The sequence below is a fragment of the Lytechinus variegatus genome, chromosome 13 (assembly GCF_018143015.1).
Source record: "Lytechinus variegatus isolate NC3 chromosome 13, Lvar_3.0, whole genome shotgun sequence".
NCBI lineage: Eukaryota > Metazoa > Echinodermata > Echinoidea > Temnopleuroida > Toxopneustidae > Lytechinus > Lytechinus variegatus.
This window is the reverse complement of record NC_054752.1, coordinates 18,864,064-18,875,942: the sequence shown is the minus strand read 5'-3', so window position 1 is coordinate 18,875,942 and position 11,879 is coordinate 18,864,064. Positions and strand designations below refer to the sequence as shown.

The window sequence follows — 11,879 nt, the reverse complement described above, 5'->3', positions numbered from 1 at the left end:
TTGGTTGGTTGGTTTGTTTTATTCACAATTAAAAATGCATAAATATAAACAAAAAAGCATTACATAATCGAATAATTAAAAAAAACAAATTAGCAATAAAACAGTAATGAAGTTTCCAATGCATATAATACAGAATCGTAAGGATAGACCCGTTGGTGTCAAAAGTTTAGGAACGACATTGCAAGAAACTACGTTTTTTTTCAGCTTTGTGGTGATATATAAATTAGATGTATTTTCTTCAACGATGTATGACAGGTTGGATCCTAGTCATACTTCCGGGAGTAAATTTCCAGAAGGCACAACTACAATACAATACAAAGCCACTGACGGGTTTGAACTCACCTCATTCTGCAGCATTATCATTGAAGTGACTGGTAAGTTTGTGCTTGCATTAGCATTTCATTGGTACCTTCGTTATATATGATTTTGTGTGTATTGTGCGCATGAATGTATATCATTCTGCTAACCGATTAGCTTGATTTTAGTAAGTCATTATTATTACTATTGACCAGCTAACAAAATAAGCGACATATTATATCGAGCAACATGAACAATATCATCTCGGGGCAGTAATTTTAATTGACCAAAGGAACAGTCAATATTTGTATAATACCATACGGTATTCGGACATTTTCCCGATGTGTAATGTCTTGTTTTTAAGAAAAGTTGGCTAAATCAATGTGAAAGTGATGAAAATGGAGAAAATAAAATAAACATCACGAACAAGGCGAACCGTCTCCTTCTCGCATCCCTGGTCTGATCTAGAGATAAGCAAACCCACAACGGTATTATTATCTCCGAGATATTTTCTTGACGGAGTAGATAATAAGTGTTGGGGGGGGGGGGTCAAAACGCATAACAGTTGCTGAAATGTGTTGAACAATATTGCCTTGTTTATATATATATATATATTTACATAACAAAATATGCTGAAGATAAAAGGTAATGCTTTCAATGCCAATATAGATTTTATTTACTCGAATTTTCGACGGACCTCCGTCTTCTTCAGGAGTATATACAATGTGTGGTATCAATCAGAGAGCGCATCCTCAGACAGATGTTGTTATGATGACTGGCTGAGGATGCGCGCCCTTCACAGAAACATACATAGTAACGCTTGTTTGTAATTATCTAATTGTTACGTAACAATTAATATTGCGCAATAACATTTCTTGTTACGCAACAATAAGAAATTTAAGAGATGAGATGATAGAACGAAGATCAAATTGGTTAAGAGAAAATGGTTCTCTTACGGTTTTACTCTGCGCACGCTGCCCCCAAGCAATCTATATTGGTGAAACCAGCACGAAATTCCGCCTCTTTGACGAAATTGAATACAAATGTCATGATCTAAAAATCCTTAAAGGGAATGAAACCCTTGGAACAAGTGAGTTTGTGTGGAAAGACAAAAATCAAAGAATAAGATCAAAGAAAGTTTGAGCAAGATTGGAAAATTAATGAGAAAGTTATGAGTATTTGAATATTGCGATCACTAATGCTATGGAGATCCTCATATTGGCAATGCGACAGATATGTGTGATGTCACATGTGAACAACTTCCCTTTGATGGACTATAAAATACCCCCAAATGTTTCTTTTTGCTCTTTTTTGTGGTGATACAAACTCTTTATCCATAATATATTCTTTAAAAATCTGTATTACAAGCCCTCCTATAGATAGAATTAATGATCTACTGATAGATGTGACAAACGATGCATTTTGAGTGAAATATGTACAAAAGCAATGGGAAAGTTGTTCACATGTGATATCACACGTTTTTGTCGCATTGCTTAAGGGAGGATCTAGTCCAGGATAGAAGACGCATAACCTTGTTTTTTTTTATATATACAATATTTTTATGGTTTCTTGTCAATTCGAGGGTGCTGATTACGAATCAGAATGATGTCACTCGTGTAACTTTGAGCACTTTCCGCAAATTGGAAAAGTCCAATATAGCCTCCAAAATATGCAAATTACCCATGAAAATCATAAATTGTCCGCACATTGGCTATGAAATGCATGAAATTGTGTGGCAGGAGTGAAATACCCTATGAAAAAATATTTTTTGACAAAATATTTATTTTCCTGGTATTCAAAATGGCTACCATAGGGCTTGTATACTCTATTATGTACAATATGAATTGGGAAAACTAATTTTAAACAAAAATGAGCACTTTAACTGCAAAAAATCACGATGAATTAACAAAGTAATATATGCAAATAAATCATCATTACTAGCAAGATATATCATCTATTTTGTCATATATGGGAACATTGCTGTATCTTGATATCTAAAATAGCCGCAACTGCCGGCCCAAACAGTATTGCGTACAATTGCAATGGGAGCCAAAAAATCACAAGAGTGTTCACTGAAATGCATATTATTAAGATTAAACGAGTGGAATACTGACTAAAAACATAACTGTTAACAAAATATATTATTAGGATGCCATGTATGTGATAATAATAATTATAATTATACATGCTTATATAGCGCTTAATACTGACTTTGTCAGAAGTCTCTAAGCGCTCTACAGTATATGCAGCATAATTACCCTGGTTTTAGCAGTGCAGCGGTTACGCGCGCTGCGTTTCAAGGAATAAATTCGTGCCAGGTACCCATTTACCTCATCTGGGTTGAGTACAGCACATTGTGGATCAATTTCTTGCTGAAGGAAATTACGCCATGATTGGGATTCGAACCCACGACCCTCTGTTTCAGAGTCTGGAGACTAATCCACTGGGCCACAACGCTTCATTATGAATGATGTGATGAATGTTGTATGTTGATATTTAAAATGACTGCCAAAGGCCCTAAAAGTATTATGCACAATGAGAAAGAGGAGCAAAAATCACAAGAGTGAGCACTAAAATACACATATATGTGATAAATTAATGGGATACTGTCTAAAAACGTATTTTCTAAAAAAAATATATCATTCAGGTTTTGAAGTTTGTGTTAAATACTGTATTTTGACTTTCAAAATGGTCGCCATAGACATTAACTATACCAATATTCACAGGGGTGAACACCATAAATCCACGTAATAGTGATTTATGAGTAAAACATTGTCTGATAGAATAATTTATATTAAGATATTTCATTTATTCTGCCAGTTAGGTGATAAATACTGTTATTGGAAAGTCAAACATGGCCGCTGCAGGCCCTTGCGGTATTATGCACAATATGAATGGGAACTAATCATTTCAACAGAATTTGGCTTTGCTTGGCCAAATGTGATGTGTGAGTGAAATATTGTCTGAAAAAATGATTAAAATCAAAATATATCATATCCTATGTAATTTAGGTGATAAATACTGTATTTCAACGTTCGAAATGGCTGCCATATGCCCTTTTTTGAACATTATTTGTCTCCACTCAAATTGTATATTATATGATAATGGCCTATGGTTGCCATTTTCAATTTAAAAATGCATCATTTATCACCTTAATTACACAACATTATGGTATATCTCGCTAGAAACCATGGTTTTAGACAATATTTCACCCTTACATCACAATTCTCAATTATATGCAATATTTAGAGTCAAGTAATGCCAAATTCTGTCAAAATTATATGTCCCATGTTACAATGTGCACAATACTTTTAGGACCTATGGCAACCATTTTGGATTTCAAAGTACAACATTTATTACCTCCACGACCAATATGTGATGTATTTAGTAAGATATCATGTGTTTAAGATTTTTACTCGTACATCACAGTTCTATGCATTTTATGATTCTCACTCTTGTTGTTATTTTCCCTATTTGCATGTAACATAATTTATTTAGGGCTTTTTAGAGGTTATTTTGAATGTCAAATTACAGTATTTATCGCCTACATGTATATGGCAGAAGAAATGCTATAATTTATATAAAACAAAAATATTTTCAAATAACATTTTACTCATACAACAGGATTATATGGATGTCATAGTCAAATAAATCCAAATTCTTACAGAATTATAGATAATGATGTTAGGGCCTATAGGGGCCATTTTGAATTTCATAATACAACATTTTATATATCATTGCATGACAAAAGAAATGATATGTTTTGCTCTAAAGCACGTTGTGAGACAATATTTTACTTGTAGATCACAATTAAATGCATTTTATTTTTCTTACTCGTTTGAAAATTAGTTTCTCCATTCGCATGGTACATGATGAATATAGGGCCTATGGCGGCCATTTTGAATTTCAAAATGCAGCATTTATCACATGAATAGCATATCAACAATTAGGTTAGTCAGTATTCTACTCGTTTATCTTAATAATATGCATTTTAGTAATCACTCTTGTCATATTTTTGGCCCCGGTCATTGTCATTGTACATAATACTGTTTGGGCCAGTGGCGGCTATGTTAGATATCAAAATACAGCAATGTTCCCATATATGACATAATAAATGATATATCTCGTTTGTAATGATGATTTGCATATATTACTTCGTTCATACATCGCGATTGTTTGCAGTTTAGTGCTCATTTTTGTAAAAATTAGTTTTTCCTATTCCTTTTGTACAAAATAGAGTATACAATGGCCTATGGCGGCCCTTTTGAATATCAGGAAAATAAACATTTTGTCAAAACTTATATTTTCAGAGAGTATTCTACTTCTACCACACGATTTCATGCATTTCATAGCCAATGTGCGGACAATTTTATGATTGTCATGGGTAATTTGCATATTTTGGCGGCCATATTGGATTTTGCCAATTTGAGGGAAATGCTTATGGTTACACGAGTGGCATCATCCAGATTCGTAATCAGCACCCTCGAATTGACAAGAAACCATAAAAAATATTGTATATATATATAAAAAACAAAGTTTCTATGGGGCCTATCCTGAACTAATCTACATTACAATAATGATCTCTAAACTTCAAATGCTCATAACTTTCTTATTATCCATTCATTTTTTATCAAACTTTCCTTGATCTGTTTCTTAGATTTTTCTGCTTTCATACAAGCTATCTTGTTCCAAAAGTTTCATTTTTCTTTAAAATCTGACCGTACTGTTGTACTTTTTCTTCCCTGATGATGATCCAAGTGCACCGTTGCTCCGCCCTACACCCTCCCGTTCACGGCTTCATCATTGGTTGCGATGATCCCCACATTGGCAGTGAATGTTCGTTTTCATGTGACGGGGGCTACGATCTGGAGGGAGCGTCATCATTACAGTGTGAGCTGTCATCTGATCGTACCCCTGCGTGGAACAAAGACACGCCAACCTGCCAAAGTAAGTTACAGATATGAATTGTGTGAAGGTGATAAACACTTTTTTGTATTCGCCGTTAATGAAATAAAACATGACAGTATGTGTATATCCGACAGAAAGCGCAAATGGGAGAAGCGCGTACACTAGCTGCCTTTCGAGAAAAATGCGTTTGAACTTCAAAAATTTCTTGAAATTTAATGAAAATAATGTACCCTAAAATACATTCTTGCTCAAATAAATGACCAAATTTCAGATGCATTCCGGAACGTAAGGAATCTGATGTCAAATGCCCTTCATGAAAACGATGTCATCGTCGATGGTCGGTAATTTGGAATATAGTAGACTTGTTAAGAGGTTGAACGCTGCATTTTTTAGTACAAATGTCCCACTTGGCACAAATGTTCCTCGAGTCAAAAGAAAAAGATTCATCCAAAGAGACACGCTGTATCTATGCAAATAAGCAAGTAATTTGCATAAATTTGCATATTATGTCGATATGGTATAAACAAGTAATTCAGAATATATATTTCACCAGAACTGCCCTAAAATTGGAAATAAAGACTTAGGGTAAGACAGGGAAGAAAATTGTCATAAAATAATTGGGATATCCTTGTTTATTAATACCTAATTTACATAAATTATGCAAATTATAATTTAAAACAGAGTATTTTTTTCAAGAATCCTGAACTGTTTTATAAATAACAGCAATTAATACAAAATGTCAACATTCTACATGAAAGAGAATATATTAGTGAAAACATCGATATGCTTCATGACAGTATTGGTGTCTTAATTTGCTTAGAAAGAGGGCAAATATGTCAAAATGTATGGGACACTACGTGATATTGCGCTAAAACGAGACCAAAACAACCTATATGTCACAGTCACACTCACGAATCGGACAATAAAGCGATCAATGGTATGTCATTCGAGATAACACAATCTCAACACAATAGCTTCCATCGGCTTCTCGTATCGCTTTTGTTGGTGTCTGCCACACCGTAATCTATGATACATACGGGCAAAATGCATTTCGGTATCGGTAAAACACTATTAATTTTGTTTTATTTGTTTATAATTTGTTTCTCTTGGAAAATTTACAGGAGACATTGCTTTGCAGGTTACTGCTTTAATGAAGCTCTGGCACATGAATCATGACGAATGTACCCCACCTCAATCCATATATTAACTTTGTTAAAATATATATCTTTTGGAGACCCCAAAGTGGCAAAACTGCATCTCCCCGGCATTCCCGCTACTTTACAAAACCAGTTTGACTTGTATTATCAACTTGGAAAAAACAGATATATGGGACATCAGACAACATGATTCCTGAAAAAAGGTTTTTTTATTTTTGTTTATTTAAGCCCACGGGAGCCCTCCGAATTTACCCCATCCCCTCTCCGTATTTCGACTTTAAATAAAAAAAAATATCATGTTTTAAAGCCATCGGCAAGGCAAATTGCGGTTTTTGGTATAATAAAGCAACTTTTATATCTATATTTTCATATTTACATTCATCATTATTGATATTATTATAATTATCATTAATATTATTATTACTATTATTATTACTATTATTGTTCTGCCGTTTGTAATAGTGCTCTAGCACAGTAAAGGCTATAACCCAACAGGAGCATGCCTAGGATACCCTTTCCCTTTTTGGTTTTATGTATTAAAAAATAGTTTATTGTCTTTAGAACTCTTAAAAGATTACTTTTGTTTGTATTGATACCTTGGAATAGATTGAGGAGAAAATACTCTTCAACTGACATGTAGAGGAGCTGTGGTAAATTGAAGAACAGCCACACGGCCCTTTATTGATTCCACTCTATGTTGAATTTAAATATTTTGAGAGCCCAATCGGAAGAAAGATACATTTCTACTACACACATTAAAGCCTCTTTGCGTTCTCCTCTTGAAAAAAAAAACATAGAAGGCATTGTTTTATATCTTATAAAATAAGTTCGTGTACGTGACGGTGGCCTGTCGAAGTTGCCAAAACCGTTTATTTTGTTTTGACAATATATATTTAGAATATCGTCTAAATGAAGCCCTCATCTGGAAAAGGGCACTTATTAAAGGCAGCATCTACATTATATAGAGGAGGCCTTGGTACTGGGAAGAGGGGGCTGAAGCTTGTTTAATTTCTTGGGACCAAAATTTTACATTGAACCTTTTTTGATTTTCAAATTTACATCAATTAATTTTACAGGCAAATAAACAAAAAGGATTGCACTACAAAATGAAGTTTTTGGGTAACGTTTCTTTTTTTGTCACATCTGCCGGAATTCCAGGGGGTGCTATCTATCGAGAATAATACACGCAGCACCCCCCCCCCCCCCCCTTCCGGAAAATCGCAATTCGCCTTGCCGGTGGCTTTTAAACGCGATATTTTTTTATTTAGTGTCGAAATACAGGGAGGGGATGGAGTAAATTCGGTGGGCTCCCGTGGACGTGGGCTTAAATAAACAAAAAAAAAACTATCTTCATGAAACATGTTATCTGATGTCTCATACATCTGTCTTTTCCAAGTCGATAATACAAGTCAAACTGTTTTTGTAAAGTAGCGGGAATGCCGCGGGGGAATGCAGTTTTGCCACTTCGGGGTCTCCAAAAGACATATTTTAACAAAGTTAAAATATGGATTGAGGTGGGGTACATTCGTCATGGTTCATGTGCCAGAGCTTCATTTAAGCAGTAACCAGCAAAGCAATGTCTCCTGTAAATTTTCCAAGAGAAACAAATTAGAAACAATTAAAACAAACTTAATAGTGTTTTACCGATACCGAAATGCATTTTGCCCGTATATAGCGCAGATTACGGTGGGCAGACACACCAACAAAAGCGATACGAGAAGCCGGTGGAAGCTATTGTGTTGAGATTGTGTTATCTCGAATGACATACCATTGATCGCTTCATTGTCTGATTCGTGAGTGTGACTGGACATATAGGTTGTTTTGGTCTCTTTATAGCGCAATATCACGTCATACATTTTGACATATTTGCCCCCTTTCTAAGCAAATTAAGACACTAATACTGTCATAAAGCATATCGATGTTTTCGCTAATATATTCTCTTTCATGTAGAATATTGACATTTTGTATTAATTGCTGTTAGTTATAAAACAGTTCAGGATACTTGAAAAAATACTCTGTTTTAAATTATAATTTGCATAATTTATGTAAATTAGGTAATAATAAACAAGGATATCCCAATTATTTTATGACAATTTTCTTCCCTGTCTTACCCTAAGTCTTTATTTCCAATTTTAGGGCAGTTCTGGTGAAATATATATTCTGAATTACTTGTTTTTACATATAGACATAACATGCAAATTTATGCAAATTACTTGCTTATTTGCATAGAAACAGCGTGTCTCTTTGGATGAATCTTTTTCTTTTGACTCAAGGAACATTTGTGCCAAGTGAGACATTTGTACTCAAAAATGCAGCGTTCACCCTTTTTTTTGCAGTTAACAAGTCTACTAATAGAAGTTTCGTCAGTAGATCTGGACAAACGACATTTATGTGCTCGTTTTCCGTCAGCTCCGCAACGTCGGAATAAAATGTTGTTCCAATTCACCGTCCCTCGACAAAGACACATTGTAATTGAATTTGATGAGATGTAGGATTCAATCTTCTGTCGGGAACAAAATAAGTTAAATGGTAATTGTGATGACGAGTTCTCTATCAGTCTTGAGTTAATTTTGACCCAAAAGAAATATTTGGGGGTTGAAATTCGCAGAGCATCCAATACTAAGCTTGTTTTTCGAACTTTAAACCTGGGAAAAGTTTTACGTCATCGTTCTGTGCACGAGACATGGTGCATTGAGTCGAGTGAAGTCAGGAAATGGGGTTACTAATTACCTTATAAAAGTTTCGTTATCACAGTACAGACATGCTCTCCCCTTCAAGTCCCGGAGTTTGCTTTTTCTCCTGGCTGTGACGACTCATTTGTTACTTTTGGAACAACCTGCACATTCTCCTGTGAACAAGGATACGCTGGAAAGGGGCCAGCACATTGACCTGTTCGGAAGGAGGGGTATGGCCTAGTACAGACTTTGTATGTGAAAGTAAGTGATATATTCCGCAATCGCAATCGATGAAATGGTATCATGATGGTATAACCATATACAAAGTAGGTGCCTAGAAATGGATATAGATATTATTTCTGGAGTTCATTAGAGACTGATACGCAGTAATCAAAATTCATACATTCCTATTACAATCTGTATTTTTCAAGTATCGAGTGAAATAACTTTAATTGAAGAATCGTGTATATATTCGCTATCCCCTCTTCATCATGAACTAATGTTGGACTCTCTTTTTTAAGAACTTTGAAACAATCATGTCACAGCTAGCAGACCCCCCCCCCCCCATACACACAAAAAAAAAACAGACAAGCAAACAGAAACAAAACAATAATATGTATAGATAGCTACAATGGTCGTCTAAGCAAGGAAAAGCATCAAATGTTATTTACTCATGATTTTTTTGTAAAAAAAAAATTCGTATAATTTGTTGTAAGTGCTACAAGTTAACAAGAATTCACCTTTATATATTTCTTTAAACAAATTAGCAATTAATGAAGAAAGTAACATGCAAATGGCTACTGTGAAAAATTGTATTTACCAGGAATATCCTGTGAGGCGCTGTCGGAGCCCACTTCAATTGTCATTTCACCGGAGATATGTTTGTCTGATCCACGTTTTGGTGATATCTGTACCCTGGAATGTGAGCAGACCGGATTCAAAATAACCCCTCCGAATTTGAGGGAACTTACTTGCAACAGTGATCAGACGTGGTCTGGAAACACGGAGGAGGTTCAGTGTGTGGGTAAGTGGCTCATGGAAAGTTCATATGGGCTTGTGAAGGGATATGAGTGTGTGTGTTTGAAAGGTGCCGTTGGCGGTTTGTCTAAAGGCGCCAAACTTTCGCATGAAAAGGCCTACATTCGATTCCCATTGAACATGATTTATTTTTACTTTGTTTGTATTACTTTTAACCATGCGTCAACTTTAAACTGCGTCTCGGAAAAAAAGGTTATTATTTGCGATGAAGTAATAAAACTCATCGATAATGATGAACATATATACATTTATACATACATACATACATACATATATATATATATATATATTGATGGGACGCTAAGTATATAGGCATACAGTAATGTGAAATTGGTGTGTGGGGAGGGGGGTCGAGGTCGAATCAGAATCGATGTGGGAGGGTGTGTATGCGTGTGCGCTGGCTGGATGATGTGTATGTGCGTCTGTGGGTGTGTGAAGGTGTCTGCGTAATGAGTGTGGTGGGTCTTGGTGAGTGTGGGTTTGTTGGGTTTCGAACGGATCTCATAATTTTGGAATGTAGCTGTGTGTGGTATATGTGTCCCGCTATTGATCGGACTTTTTTTACACAGAAGTACCAGGCTAGGTGTCAAAAACAAAACGTGTACCAAAAGCAAGAACAATTTTTTTTTCCATTTATTTTTTTATTTCATCATTGTTTTGTGATTTTACTGCTTTTGAACTGTTCCAATTTTCAAATCATTCCAATTACCTGTAAATATTGTGATTATATGTTATTTTGAATACCAATAAAACACATAATTAAAAAAAAAAGAACAATTATAAAAAGCAATTTCAAAGTTATGAATTGAAATTTATTGTTAGACTTTAATAGATAAACTTAGATATTAATCTAATCAAGATTGCATCATACAATTTCATAAATGGCTTCACTTGTTCTTATTTGGATGTTTCTCTTTTCATATTTAGATCTGCAGGCACCAGAATTCGAAGACTGTCCACAAGATATGGTAGTCTTTGTAAACAGAGGAGAAGATACAGCTTATGTTGGATGGTCTTTAGTTGTAAGAGACAATGACCCGCAGTCACTAGAACTAGTAGGGGTGTGTAACCAACAGCCGGGGATGAAGACCATAGGGGAATATATTATATCTTGCAGTGCTGTGGATGAAGAAGGCAACGAGGGCCTTTGTCAGTTTACTTTGGAAGTTAAAGGTACATTTTAGTCGATAATACACACTAAGAAATGAGGGTTGAAATTTGAACCCTAGGGTTAGTTCTATAGCAGCAGTTAGCTATATTATGCACCCTGTAGGGTGCAGATGCGAACCATATTGTAAAGGTGCTAATTTGAACGGTTTTTTTTCAGCGTCAAGTATTATGCACTTGAAGAGGTTTATATTTGCACCTTTTAACAGTTGATTCATTCGTGCAAATGATAATAATAGTGTCGTAGGTACGAATCCTAGCCATGGCGTGTTTTCCTTCACAAGGAATTTATCCACACTGTGCTGCACTCGACCCAGGTGAGGAGAATGGGTACCCAGTAGAATTAGTTCCTAGAATGCACGAGCACCGAGAGGCAGCTTGAGCTAAAGGCGGGGTAATAATGATAATAATAACGATCAATAACGATTAAAGGTCAAGTCCACCCCCCAAAAGTTGATTTGAATAAATAGAGAAAAAATAAACATGCATAACGCTGAAAACTTCATCAAAATCGGATGTAAAATAAGAAAGTTATGACATTTTAAAGTTTCGCATATTTTTCACTAAATAGTGCTACGATCAACTCAGTGATATGCAAATGAGAGAGTCGATGATGTCACTCACTATTCTTTTTTTA

General features: G+C 35.1%; 1 protein-coding gene across 1 annotated transcript; it reads left to right on the top strand.

Annotated features, from left to right (window-relative positions):
- Positions 1-244: 244 nt before the first annotated feature.
- On the top strand, positions 245-11,259 carry LOC121426688. Its single transcript, XM_041623062.1, has 3 exons — positions 245-374; positions 9,861-10,061; positions 11,003-11,259. The coding sequence occupies exons 1-3, from the start codon at positions 245-247 to the stop codon at positions 11,257-11,259; spliced, it is 588 nt and encodes a 195-aa protein (XP_041478996.1).
- Positions 11,260-11,879: the final 620 nt, after the last annotated feature.

Coding starts and splice junctions, on each gene's coding strand:
- LOC121426688 (XM_041623062.1), top strand. CDS start 245: ATGTATGACAGGTTGGATCCTAGTCATACTTCCGGGAGTAAATTTCCA. Junction 375..9,860: donor CATTATCATTGAAGTGACTG/GTAAGTTTGTGC, acceptor TGTATTTACCAG/GAATATCCTGTGAGGCGCTG. Junction 10,062..11,002: donor GGAGGAGGTTCAGTGTGTGG/GTAAGTGGCTCA, acceptor TTTCATATTTAG/ATCTGCAGGCACCAGAATTC.